Here is a 14,077-nt window from a genome sequence, read left to right as displayed (position 1 = left end):
AACCTGAGGATGCTAAAGGCTTGAAAGAGGGGATGGCAACCCAGGGCCATCTGCCTTCAAATCCACTGGGCTCCGGAGTCTCTCTCCTCCCCTTCCGCGGGTCCCCAGGGAGGAGGACGGACGCAGCAGGCTCTGAGGAAGGTATTTCCAGAGGGTGACCTGAGCCCTCACCCAGGCAGGGTTATTAATAGCCAGGCCATAGTGCCCCGCTAGGGGCGGGCGGGCTCCGGGGGAGAGAGCGGCAGAGAGGGCGGGGCTGAGCCGAGCTGGGGGAGGAGAGTCCGGAGAAGCGGAGAAGGCCCCTCCCAGCCCCCTGGGAGCCCAGCTGTCCCCCTCAGCAGATTCTCTGGGGCTGGTTCATCACCTCCGAATACTCCTGTGACAGGAGGCGTTTACAAAACCCGCCTCCAGCCCCAAGAAGCAATAAATAGAAGGCGCCCAGCCCACGAGAAGCAAGGAGAAGTTTCTAGGCCTGCGTCCCCGGGTTTATTAAGCTCTCGGCTTCACTCAGTGGCTCTGGCTGGGAGCCTGGACCGCTTGGGAGGACAGTGGCGGCTGGCTGATCTCCGGCGAGGCTGTGTGGAGAGGGGTCCTTGAGAATTCTGCTGGACCAACCGGAGGTCGCCTTCGTGGCTGGAGTGTCTTTGGGGGCTCGGACCCCAGCCAAGTGTGTGCCTCTGTCCCTGGCAGTGGATGGTTCTGAATCTGAAGAATAAGCTTGGAAGGCCAGCGCACCCACCTCACCTTGCTGTGTGACCTTGGGCAGGTGGCTCCCTCTCTCTGAGCCTCTGTTTCCCCTTCAGCTCAGCAGCCATCATGGCTGACGGTCAGATGCCCTTCCCCTGCCACTACACGAGCCGCCGGCGCCGGGACCCCTTCAGGGACTCGCCCCTGTCCTCCCGCCTGCTGGACGATGGCTTTGGCATGGACCCCTTCCCCGACGACTTGACTGCCTCTTGGCCTGACTGGGCCCTGCCTCGACTCTCCTCCGCCTGGCCGGGGACCCTGAGGTCGGGCATGGTGCCCCGGGGGCCCACTGCCATGACCAGATTTGGGGTGCCTGCTGAGGGCAGGAGCCCCCCACCATTCCCCGGGGAGCCCTGGAAAGTGTGTGTCAACGTGCACAGCTTTAAGCCGGAGGAGCTGATGGTAAAGACCAAGGACGGATACGTGGAGGTGTCTGGTGAGTGGGGGAGGACAAGAAGGAGAGAATGGGGGTTGGGGGTGGGGAGGGCCCAGCTGCAAAGAGCCAGGAGGACGCTCCCTTAGAGGGGACACTATGACAGCATGACACAGGTGACTTCAGGGCTCAGGAATGCAACCCGTAAAGTTATCTTTACAGAAAAGCCCCTCTCTTCCAGCTCCCAGGAGAAATTTTAACCTTTGGGTGCAGCATCAACCAGCTAACAGGCAGGGAAATGGAAACCACACTGCCTGTTTTAACAGAATTTAATGTAAAGAATAATAGATATAGGGGTAGAAAAACAAAGAAGAAGCGGGGTTCATGCACCCCAACATCAAGACACAGTCCAGAAGGGGGTGTCTGTAACTAGCTCAGATTTCAAGGGAAACACCTTCCCCTTGTCCCACATGAGGATACTGAGGCATAATCGCGGTTACAAAGCTATGACGCGGTAACGTTGACTGAGCGCTTACTGTCTACCAGGCACCATGCTCAGCGCTTTACCTGTGGCATCTCAGTGAACAGAAGCAGAAGAGTCAGGTCTTGTCTGTCTCTTCTTTTTACAGATGAGGAAACTGAAGTGCAGAGAGGTTAAGTCAGGAATTGGGAGGTCAGAAGCGAATTGATACGTTGAGCACCTACTAGGTGCCAAGGGCTACAGCTTTTCTATTGCTGCTCTCAACTAGTCCCATTGTACTGCTGAGGAAGCTGAGCCCAGGCGGGGACTTGTCCAAGGACACGCCGTGAGTCAGCAGCCGGCAGAGTCCGGGCCTGCCCACATCCCATTCTGGAAGAGGGAATGTTTGGGGGAACAGGAAAGAGATGGACGCTTAGTCCCTGTGAAGCAGAGCAGCGGGGAAAAGCTTTCTGTCTCTTCCCTCCCAATTAACATTCTATTAAAAAGCAGGTTCCTGGCAAGCTCGACCAGCCAGAAAATCAATAAAAGCCATTGCAAACAGGCTGGGTAGAGACAAGCCCCAGCAGAGCAGCCTTCGGGGGCGGGGTGGGGCGGGGGTGGGGGGAGGGGGAGTTTCAAAGGCTCGGGAGGGTGTGGTGGGTTAGGAGGCACACTGGAGCCTTATGCTGGTGGAGGAGGGCAGTCAAGGCTTCCTGAGTTGGCTGAGGAGCCAGACATCTGAAACCACTTCTCTGTGCTTTGTTTCCTTATCTGGAAATTGGGGTTCAAATGGCTGTACCGCCTGAGGACTGTTGTCTTAAAAGAGACAACACAGGTCAAGTGCGTACAAAAAACGACGTGTATAAAGTGCGTACACAATGCCTAAAACACAAGGGATCGGTACTGTTGCTGTTGTTGATGTTATTAAAATGCTGGGCACAAAGTAAGGCCCCAATTCATATACACATACATAATGAATGCTTGCTAGATGCTCCCTGAGACCTGGGCTCAAATCCCGCCACCACTGTTTATACTTTCTGGGTGGATGTGCACAAGAAAGTCTTTTCACTGGTCTGAGCCTCAGTTTACCCATCTAAAGAATGGGGGTAAATAATATCCAACTAGCAAGGCTGTAGGGAAGATGAAATATGCACAGTCTATGATAATAAATGCAGAGTGTCTGTAAGATGGAGCTGAAAATGTCTGCCTGGTACTCTGCAAACAAGGTGATTATTATCACTGCTCCTCCTGTCTTTGTTTTAATTAGGGTTTCAGAGGCTTCCTGGGTGGAGGGTCTCCCATACCCTGTGGCCCCTCCAGGAGACCTTTGTCCAACCTGGAGGACTTTTTCTCTCATTTTCCTTTCTAGATAGGGTCTGGGAGTTCCAGGCTGCAATCCCAGCTGAGTACCTTACTAATCCAAGAGGCTCCGAGTAGTCACAGAGCCTCAGCTTCCACATCTGTAAAATGGGGTCATTGGGGGCTTAAATAAGACAAAAACAAGACAATGCCTTTTTAGGTTGAAAATGCTTCACAGCTGTGCACTTAGCAACTTTGACTTGACAGAATGCCAATGGCCTGAGAGTACATACAGAGATTCTTATAATAGGGATTTTAAAAATCAAATTGACATCCTGGGCTCCATTTAAAAAGCAGTTTTCAAGGGATGTGGGGAGTCAGACCAGTCTCCCCTCCTACCTCACTTAATGACACACCCATTCCTCCTGAAACTCTTCATGCAGGGCACTGTGCTAAAGGCTGACATGTTTTGGCTCACTGATTCCTCACATGGACTTCTGAGAAAATACGCATAGATTTGATACACCCACTTTACAGTTGAGGAAACTGAGGCCCAGACACAGTCACCTGAGATCATCTGCTTCTCCATAACAAGGTCGGAAATTCAAAGTCAAGCCTGCTTAGACAGTTCAGAATCAGGATGACAGGATCTGCTTCTAGAGTGGTCTGGGGCAAACCCTACCACCTCTTGGGCCTCACATGTACCCTTGGTTTTATAAGGAGTTGGACTAGATCAGTATTTGCCAAATGGCATGTTTTAAGATATCACTAGGAATCTAATAAATTGGGGGAGGGGTTCCAGGATTTTCAAAGGTACCATATGAAGCAAAATTACAAACGGGTCTCCTTACTGCAGGACTTATCAGAGCCTTGAATTTGCTAATATAGTTTATGAATCTCTGAAAGGCGGCCCTGTCTTACCCAACCACATATGAGTGTCTAGGTCCAGGGAAGTGTTTGGAAATTGCTAGACTAAATGATTTCCATCATGCTTCACACACACCCCTCCCCCACCCCACAGTCACCAGCCAAGAAATGTTCTCTTCATGGGTCACTGGGCCAGGCTCTGATGGAGGAAGGAACTGGAAAGCCCCTAGGCCTTATTCCATCCCTTTTCCTTAATCCCAGGGCCTCTGCCTTCCCTGGAAACAGCACCTCCTTTCTTCAGCTGGGCCAGTGGCTTTCCCTGAAGTGCTGATGCCGCCCCTTGGCACCTACATCTCTCAGTGGCTGTGAGGGGCCTCTGGCTTCCCTGGCCTCTAGATGAGTTCTTTTTTATTTTTTAAAGACTCATAATAATTGCTTTTTTTTTTTTCTATTTACAAAAAAATGTTCTATGGTAGAAAATGTAGATAGGAAAGCAAAATTAAAAAGTTAAAAATCAGTCATAGCACTTAAGCTGCCCCAATAAATAGATATTCAAATAACATGCAACTTGAGCTTCAACTGGAGCCTCTTAGCAGCACTCTCTTTCTACAGGTTAACTCCCTCCTCCAGCCCCCCTTCATGCAGCTGCCTTTGCTCAAAGATCCTCTCCCCAACCCCAGTACTCTATTTTCAGAGCATAGACAGAGACATTTTGTTTCTGAGGACCAGTTCTTTCCTCAAATATCAAAATAAGCCAGAAGCATCCCCCTTTTACAACTTTTGAAGCAATTCTGTGACTCACTCTCACTGGCTCCTCACAGTAGCCAATAATTAGAAAGTTGTCACCACCACTGGAGAAAAGAAGAAACTGAGGTTCAGAGAAGAGGAGCAAAGTACTAGGAGAGGTCAGAGCAGACTCAAACCCTAACCTACACCCCTGCCTTGGAGTCTTTGCTCCAGCACTTCCAAGCTGTGTGACCTTGGGCACATCACTTAACCTCTCTGAACTTCCCTTTCCCCATCCACAAAATGGTAATGCTTTCTAAGGTTTTTGTGAAAGATTAAGAGTTGATATCAGTAAGGTGCTTAGAACAGTGGTAGACACCAAGAAAGTGCGATATAAAGAGTTTGCTATTATTATTTTTACCATCGTCATCATTGTCGTTTATTACTGCCAGGATATTAAGTATGCAAAAGGGCTGAGTCAGAGGCACTGGCCTGTCCCCAGGGAAAGCAGGTCTCTGGAGGCCCAGGCTTTGGGGAGTGGACCAGGGGATAGACAGTGTTCCTTTGGCCACAGGCCTGTATCAGAACTGGGCAGCTGGTGGTCACGGACTTGGCAGGTCAGAATAAACTCTCCAAGCTCCAAGCAGCAGCACATTCGCAGAAGAGTATGTTCTAGTTAGGCAGACGCTCATGTTTAAAAATGAATTCCTATAAATGTTCCCCTTTCTGCCCAGCTAGTGGGAGACTACATTGATGTAGTCTTTCCTGAGGGAAATTTAGCGACATACAGAGCAAGCCTTCAAAATTCTAGAACATGAAATTTATCCTAGGAAGTCATCAGGCTGGGTGTGACAATCTAGCTATAGGTATGTTCAGCACAGTGAGGTTCTTTCCAACGTCAAAAACCCTCTCAGTACCCCAAAGCCAAGGATTGGCTGAATGAATTTATATTTCCCTGCAGCCATTAAAAGTCATGTTGTTGGCAAATATATATCTATTGCTGATTCATCTTGATGTTTGGCAGAAACCAACACAATTCTGTAAAGCATTTATCCTTCAATTAAAAAATAAGTTAATTTTTTAAAAAGTCATGTTGTTGACAAATAGTTGCTGTAATATGGAAAAATGATTATAATGGGTCAACAAGAGAGAAAAACAAGTTCCAGACATAACATACAATATGATTTTTGATAAAATAGATGATATACATCTGTATTATATAACATGTATGCATTTCTCAGTAACAGGGAAATCTGGAACATATACAAAAATGTAGTTTTCTTGGGGTGATGCAGTTATGGAGGGTTTTGATTGTCTTTTCTTTCTACATTTTCAAACATACACATGCATTATCTTATAATCAGAAAAAGTTATTAATAAAGGAATAATGAATAATAAAAAGGTAATGAATAATGTAATCACCTATAAATTATCAGCTTAAAATCTTGACTGCAGTAAGACATTGTATTACACAAGGTTATTTACAGTCTAGATTCCAAAGCCCCTCAGAAGGGTGTCCCTGGGTAAATGAGCATTCTCGGCCCTGCAGTGTGGCCCCACAAATGAGGAGTTAATAATAATAGGAGCCTAATGACTCTGCTGGGCTCTAGTCCGCATTGTTTAGAAATTAGAGACACTGTCTCCAAAGACCCAAGAGTGGGGAGGGGCCAAAGGGTTCAGAATTTGTTACATAAATTGCAACATGACAGCCAGTCTGCGCCTAAGCCCTCTTGTAATTTCATATTTTACTTCCTAAGGGAAGAGAAAAAGCCCTTGTCTTCCAGGAGGAGGAGGGGGCAGGTGGAATTTCATATCCATGTTGCTTCATGTGTCATTTCTCAGGGAAGCACCCTTTGGGTGTTTTCTACTTTGTTTTTGGAGATGGATGCCTTATTATTTCCAGGCAATTCTTTCAGGACTAGGTACAGATAATGGGGCTCAAAGAACTAACTGGAAGCTGGAACAGGCACAGGGGCAGAGGACCTCAGTCCTTGGCTTGGTTTCCAAGATTTGGTTCTGAGGCCTGGGCTGCCACACAATTGCTGGGTGAGCTTGGACCCAGCCCCAGGCCTGAGTTTTCACATCAGTAACTGAGGGAGAAAAAAAGCCCATTCTCAGAGCTGGGAAAGGGCTCTGTGCGTTATAAAGCCCGGGGGGCTAGCAAACTAGCCTGACTTGTATCCTCTCGCTCATTTTGGGATGTTGGCCTCAAGGATCTCCTGGCTGGTTAGGAGCAAAGGGTGAGATGTGAGACTTAGAAGGTGCAGTGCAGGGTCTTAGAAGACAGGACGCCATCCCTGTGATTTCCTGGGTCTTAACTCCTAATCATCTACAAGTCACGGTCAAGGCCTCCTGACCTACCCGTTGTCATACTGCATCTTCACAGCAGCATGGGAGGTGGTTTCAAGAGGGTCCACTTAGCAGACGAGGGACCACAGGCTCAGACAACTGGAGCCTCTAGACTGAGCCCCAGGCCACACAGGAGGCCAGGGCAGCATTCCCATCTGAGCCGAATCCTGAATGATGCCCATGGGACGCAGATGCTGACTTGTGACTTTCCTCTCCCTTCCAGGTAAACACGAAGAAAAGCAGCAAGAGGGGGGCATCGTCTCCAAGAACTTCACAAAGAAAATCCAGTAAGTAACCTGGAAGTTGGATTTCAGGGGAGAATTGGAGTGGGGGCGGCATGCCTGGGACCCGTCTTGGGCATCTCTCCTTCAAGAGACCCGCCCCAGGGCAGGGGATTGAACCCCGTGAGAAGTTAAACAAACCTACAGTGGGTTCCCAGAAAGGGGGATGCCAGTTCATCTTCTCAGTGCCCTGTGAGGTGGGATCAACAATCTCGTTTTGTAGATGAAGAATTCAAGAATAGGAGAGGCAAGATGACTCGTCCACAATTCCATGAAAATCGGGGTACTCACCCACCCACGTGATATCATGCCTCCAGATTCCTAACAGAACCTTTCAAGGGTTGCTTGTTCCAGGTCTCCCATGGCCTTCCCTAGGGCACCCGTAAGAATTAGGCTGGAAAGTGTCCTGCTGTCTTCGACCTAGAAGGGCTCTGAGGCTGAGAGATTGGGAGAAAAGAAGGGCCAGTTTTGCCAAGGGGAGTGAGAAGGGCTGAGACTGGGGGATTATGCGAGTAGCAGGAAGGCCACCACCAGGCTGAGCCAAAGAATCAAAGACAGACGGAGGCCCTGATGGCAATACCTGTAGGGAGAAAAGTCTCACAGCGATGTGCCAGTGGCCGGCTGCTTCACAGACACCTCGTCCCCCTAAATGGCACCCCACCCCTCTGTGCACTTCTGGCTCTAAAGTCTCTTCTAGTCCTGTTTCACCTTTGAAGCAAAGGTATGCAGTGGGGGAAAGAGACAGCACCCTCCTTGTATTATGGGGAAACTAAATCCCCCAGAGGTGAAACGATACACCCAGGGTCCTGAAAATGAGCATTCATAACAGCCCCAAACAGACCCTTGAACTCTTGAGTTCACCATGTTCAGTTCTTGAGCAAGGAATGCCCTTTCCTCATTCATAAAAGGAAGGGATGCTGAGCCTTGTGGAGATACCCACAAAGGAAATGAGATCACAGCTCGCGGTGGGCACACAGCAGGTCCCCATAAGTGTCGGTTTGTTTTTACTACTGTTGTTATTGAATCTTAACCCTTCCCCTCACCCCAGCAAAGCTGTCCTGTGTCTGGGCAGATGGCACAGGCTAAATTCTGAGGCTGCTTTTAGCTTTAAGCTTCCGCAATCCTGTCTCTCCCACCATGTGCCCATTCCTAACCCACCAGGCGCCTCTGGAGTACTCAAAAGCCTGTAGACACTTCCTGATAAGGCAAACACCAAACTTTTTCTCCCTGGCTGGCCTGCCATCACCAAGACCCACACCTTCCCCTAGTACCACAGCCAGATCAGACGTTGCTGAGAGGGGAGAGATGGGGAGAGAGGAGAGAGATGGGAGGGGAGCGAGAGGGCTGATGTTTCTTTTAAGAGACTGAAATAAGGTCTCAGGATGGAGTCACAGGCAGGTCACAGCTGTGAAAGGGACTGAGCCAGAAAGAAGTCAGCAAATTCATCATCTCTAAAGACAGCCGTTTTCATGGATCTCACCATCTCTGAGGCCTCTGGGAAAAAACAGCTTGCTGCGAGTTACTTGACCAGATAGAAACGCCTAAAGCTGCCGGAAGCAGAGCCACTACTCAAATGGGGCTCCGCAGCTGAGCTAGGCTATTTCTACAGTATTGAACTAATCATGGCCGGGACCACCCTCCCCCAAGAGGCTCTCCTCGGTCACTTGACCATCCTGATGCAGTTCGCAAACCCTCCAAACCTCCCCACGTTCCAACAACCAAAGAGCCCCGGGACCCTCCTCCATCACCATGGCATGGATCCATCTATTCCAGTTGGTCAATGTCCAGCTGTGCCAGTCATTAAATATTTTGAATCTCGCTTCTGGGTGTAGGGAGTCCTGGCGCCACGACTGAGTGGGTAACTTGGAGCGATGTGCTAAACTGTTCTGGGCTTCTGTCCCAACTTCCCTTAGGATGGGGAGTGAGAGAATGTGCCCAGCCCATGGGGACTAATCTACTAGAGACTCAGCAAGACTGGAATCACACAAGAGCAGCTGGGAGTCCTGAGACCTCCCGGCCCTGCCCTGACTCCATCACCAAGCAGCAGGACTGGGGTCTGGGACAGCCCCAGCCCCCTCTCAGAGGTCTCATTGCCTCTCCCAGGAAATACTCCAGTCATTAGAGTTTAGGGAAGCTCCTTAAACCCAGCTGAGGCCTTTGGAGATTTCATCCCAGACACGATGCTCCAGCCGTCTGCCTTGCCCACAGCTAGGGATTCTTCCCAACACACACATCCCTTTGGGAAAGACCCCGTTTTGACTGGATGAGGGAGAGACTGGAATTTGCAAGTCTGGCCCAGTGCAGGGCAAAGACTGGAGACAGGGGCTGTTCCACACCTCCCTGGAGTGAAAGACCAGGGAATGCAAGAAGTCATCAACAGAGGATGCCCAGAACCAAAGCAGACTGTAGTGTCTTTGCTCCACAGCTTCCCTGGAATCTGATCTGCCATTTGCAGCCCCCTGTGGTGTGTCAGGAGAAGGTAGTGGCACCCCACTCCAGTACTCTTGCCTGGAAAATCCCATGGGTGGAGGAGCCTGGTAGGCTGCAGTCCATGGGGTCGTTAAGAGTCGGACAGGACTGAGCGACTTCACTTTCACTTTCCACTTTCATGCATTGGAGAAGGAAATGGCAACCCACTCCAGTGTTCTTGCCTGGAGAATCCCAGGGACGGGGGAGCCTGGTGGGCTGCCATCTATGGGGTCGCACAGAGTCGGACACGACTGAAGCAACTTAGCAGCAGCAGCAGTGGTGTGTCTAGAGCCAGGTTAAGAGATGTAGAGGCTTGGGAGTTCCCTGGTGGTGCAGTGGTTAAGATTCTGTGCTTCCAATGCAAGGGGTGTGGGTTCAATCCCTGATTGGGAAACTAAGATCCCACATGCTACAGCTAGTAAATAAATAAATAAGCATCTGATGCAAGCTCTGAGGATCATAAAAAAAAAAAAGTTTCTTCATTGAAAACTCATTCCATAGACAGGACACAAGACAATGGTGCCCCCCCCCCTTTTTTTTTAAGATGCAGAGGTTTAATTTTATGCTGTCTTTAAAAGAATCCTGCAGAGTCGCTATTGGGCTTCCCAGGTAGTGCCTAGTGCCAAAGAACCCCCCTGCCAATTCAGAAGATGTAAGAGACACAAGTTCTATCTCTGGGTTGGGAAGATTCCCCTGGAGGAGGGAATGGCAAACCACTCCAGTATTCTTGCCTAGAGAATCCCATGGACAGAGGAGCCTGGCGAGCTATAGTCCATAGGATCACAAAGAGTCGGACAGAACTGAAGCCACTTAGCACAGCACGCAGAGAGCTGGTATTTTTAAGCTCATCTCGTGGATTAGAAAACTGAGGCTCAAAGGTTGACAGGACTCAGGTAAGGTCACACGGCCGTAACAAGCAGGTCTGGGATTGCACACGGGTCTCCCCATCTCCAAAGCCCACGGACTTCCTACTTGGTTGTGCCGTCTCTTCGGTCGTGTCCGACTCTTTGCAACCCTGTGGACTGTAGCCCACCAGGCTCCTCTGTCCATGGGATGCTTCAGGCAGGAATCCTGGAGTGAGTTGCCATGCCCTCCTCCAGGGGATCTTCCTGACCCAGGGATCTATTCCCTGCATCTCTTATGTCTCCTGCATTGGCAGGCAGGTTCTTTACCACTAGCGCCACCTGGGAAGCCCTCCTACTTGGCTGGATAGGAGAGACCAAATGAGTCATTCACAAACCATCTTCAATTATTTTTTTGCCTTCTGTGCTTATGTCCCTATACTATTATTTGCTTGTGATTTTTTTTTTCTTTTCAATCAACCCACTTTTGATAAAGTTCAGTTCTCATTAGTCAAACATTCACTCACTCAAGAAGGCAATTGTGAAATAAACCCAAAGCAAAATGTGGTTAAATTCTGACTAGACAGTGTTGCCTGCCTGAGGGCCTAAGTCATAGATCCGCTCTTTCTTTGTTGAAAGAGAGAAAATATCAAGAGATAGTAGAAGCTGAGGTGTTACAGCCATGTTAAAGCTCTGTGTTAACAGAGCTGAGACTTTCCCTTAGTTGTAAATGAAAGGATTTAGTTTCTTTAGGTTCAATCACCATAGATCTTCCCACCGGTTTCATTGAACCTCAGTCCCTTTTGCAAGAGGACCCAGGAGGGATAGCTCTCCCACCAAGTGGGTTCAACATAGAGGCCACCTGGTAAGAGCCCTTGAATGAGTCTGTTCCCATACTGGGGCCTAAGTTTCCCCATGCGTAATATGGGAACATTGTCCTGGATAGCTGACATCCTTTTGGCTGCTGACATTTCACGGGTCAGTGATGATGCTAAAATAGTCACAGCTATCAAGGTGCCCACTTGTACATCTGATGCCTACGATGACAGTGTGGTAGCTGATGCCTGTTGAGCACTTCCTATATGCCAGGCACTGTGCTAAGCTGTTTGCTTTCATCATCCTACATAATTCTCACACCACCCTAAAAGATAGGTGCTGTTTTAAACCACCTGTGGTCAGAGAGGTGAGGTCACTAACCCAAGATCACACAGTCAGGAAGAGGTGTGATTTGAGCTCCAGTCTGCCTGCCTGTGGAGTCCTTCTTATGGACCATGGCTGCCCTGTCATATGTCCCAGATGCCCTAGGGGTCGGCGTGCAAAGGGTTAAACAGAGTCAGCCCATCCCCCAGCCGAGAGTGGTGGTGATCTGGTTGCTAAGTCATGTCTGACTCTTGTGACCCCATGGACTGTAGCCTGCCAGGCTCCTCTGTCCATGGGATTCTCCAGGCAAGACTATTGGAGTGGGTTGCCATTAGGGAGGTCCAAACTTTTGGCCTTGTCTCTACTTCAGAAGTTTGGCTTGGCAGTTGCCCAGGTTCCCCTTCTCTCCCACCCTTCCCTGCAGGCTCCTTGTTAATCAGGAATCTCCTTGGTAGATGCAGTTCATGTGGCTACCGGTGGCTGTTCACAGCATAAAACCTCCCCAGCCCCTCCAGGAAGGGTCCTGCCCATGACCGGCATGGGCTCACTTTACTGCCTGGTTCTTTCATCAAGACCCCTGTGTTTACAACAGGTGGAATCAGCCTAGACCGGTGGGAAGATCTGGGTGATTGAACCTCCTGGCTTTCCCTACCATGGACTTTTTTCAAAAGTCTGGTGCCTGGGAGAGGAGGAAGAGTGTCATGATCAGCTGCCTGATCTCTTGAGTTTGGAGACCAGGATTCCAATTCTCTTCCCATGTGCTACTTGCCAGCTGTGTTACCTTGGGCAAATCAGTTCACCTCTCTGATCTCAATCACCTCATCTATGTATTAGGGATAGTAATGGAATTGCCTGGTGGGATTATTATTTTTAAAACAATAATGATTATGATTATTAAATTTATTATTTTGATAATAATAAAAATAATTATGTTTAATAATAATCCCACCAGGCAATATCAAAAATATTTTCTTTCAAATGAATAAAAGAGTGTTTGGCTGTATTAAAAATAATAAATGAATCTTCTACTTTCCCTAGGCTTCCTGCAGAGGTGGATCCTGTGACAGTGTTTGCCTCCCTTTCCCCAGAAGGCCTGCTGATCATCGAAGCTCCCCAGGTTCCCCCTTACTCACCGTTTGGAGAGAGCAGTTTCAACAATGAGCTTCCTCAGGACGGCCAGGAAGTCACTTGTACCTGAGACCCCAGTCTTGGCCCTTCCTTGTTCCCGCCCCAACCCCTGGGCTTCTCTGATTCCAGGATACATTACTATAGCTGAACTCATAGATTTAGTGTGGCTAAAATGTTGGGGGTCGGGGTGGATTGACCAGATTCCCTGGATAGTGTTAGTAGTAGGTTTTTCTGCAAGATGGCGCAATTGACAGGTCATGCTCCATTGCATTAGGCCAAAATGCTGGGAGTTTTCCCTTCTTTACCTTTTCTATCATGATGAAAATGTTGCACATTTTACAGTTGCAAAACAAATAAAAGAGGACATAACATTTCACTTTGTATCTTATCTTGCAGCTAATGCAAGAGTTGCTTTTCTCTGGGGACCGGGATTCCCATTCTGGGCTCCCAATGTCCAACCTGCCCCTTGGTTTGGTTGATGGAGCCCTCGTAGCTCACCCCACAGTGTTTCTGCAGCCCTGGTTTACAGAGGGTTATAGACAGGTCTTATATCCCCATATGGGATTTATCCTGCAACCACATGAAAACAGACAGTGCCGTGTGCCCTCCACCCAGGCATTTATAGCATGTTCCCAAGCTGGCACTCCCCAAGGACTTTAGAAGTCCTTTAGTTTATTCTCTGGTTAAAGTCCCCCCTTTCTTGTGTCTCCTATGTCCAAGTCGGGATTTTTACAGAGGGGGCTGTCTCCAGACAGCTCCACCAGGAACCAAGCAAAGGCCAAATAGTCTGGCAGGCAGGCTAGTGGTGTTGTGTATATGGGTGGGACGTGCGTGTCATTGTTATTTGAATTGTGCTGTTGTTTAGGGAAAATAACAGTAAACAATAATAAAAGGAACTGATGTTATTAGCCTTGTGTGTTGTTTTGATGGGAACCAAATGCTGTACCACTTAGATATGCAACATCAGTTAGGGGTACTTGTGGTTGCAAATAATAATGCTCAATGCACTGTGGCTTAAATGATATAAATAACTTTACAGGAAGTTTAGATATGAGTGATTTCAGAATTACTTTTTCAGCTGTTATGCCACCAAGAACCCAGAGTCTTTTTATCATTTTTCTCTACCATTTCTGATGAGTCTACAAGTTCTATCCTCATGTTTGCAAAAAAGGCTGCAGCAGCTCCAAGCATCTCAACCTCATATGGCCATGTACAGGAAGAGAAGGCAAGGGTAAAAAAGTCTTTTTGTCTGACTTTCTCTTTCATCAGTAAGCTCTTTTCCAGAAGCTCTCTCTCAACAGTCTTCTTTCTTTTTTTTTTCATTGACCCAAAATGGGTCACATGAGTTTGTTGAAGCCAGTCCCTGGCAAAGGGAAAGGAATGGCCATGATAGGCT

General features: G+C 48.6%; 1 protein-coding gene across 1 annotated transcript; it reads left to right on the top strand.

Moving 5' to 3' along the window:
* Window positions 1-330: 330 nt before the first annotated feature.
* HSPB8 (heat shock protein family B (small) member 8) lies at window positions 331-13,589 on the top strand. The gene is made up of 3 exons (XM_019977445.2): window positions 331-1,183; window positions 7,045-7,108; window positions 12,592-13,589. Exons 1-3 carry the CDS (start codon window positions 817-819, stop codon window positions 12,749-12,751), a joined length of 591 nt encoding a protein of 196 aa, XP_019833004.1. The 5' UTR covers window positions 331-816; the 3' UTR covers window positions 12,752-13,589.
* The last annotated feature ends 488 nt before the right edge of the window (window positions 13,590-14,077 follow it).

Source organism: Bos indicus, chromosome 17, assembly GCF_029378745.1.
Source record: "Bos indicus isolate NIAB-ARS_2022 breed Sahiwal x Tharparkar chromosome 17, NIAB-ARS_B.indTharparkar_mat_pri_1.0, whole genome shotgun sequence".
Lineage (NCBI taxonomy): Eukaryota > Metazoa > Chordata > Mammalia > Artiodactyla > Bovidae > Bos > Bos indicus.
Note: the sequence above shows the minus strand (reverse complement) of the source record. Positions and strands in the feature narration are given on the sequence as shown.

Excerpts from the sequence above, each read along its gene's own strand:
- HSPB8 (XM_019977445.2), top strand. The coding sequence starts at position 817 with ATGGCTGACGGTCAGATGCCCTTCCCCTGCCACTACACGAGCCGCCGG. Across the intron at positions 1,184-7,044 it reads CGGATACGTGGAGGTGTCTG|GTAAACACGAAGAAAAGCAG; the intron begins GTGAGTGGGGGA and ends TCTCCCTTCCAG. Across the intron at positions 7,109-12,591 it reads AACTTCACAAAGAAAATCCA|GCTTCCTGCAGAGGTGGATC; the intron begins GTAAGTAACCTG and ends TACTTTCCCTAG.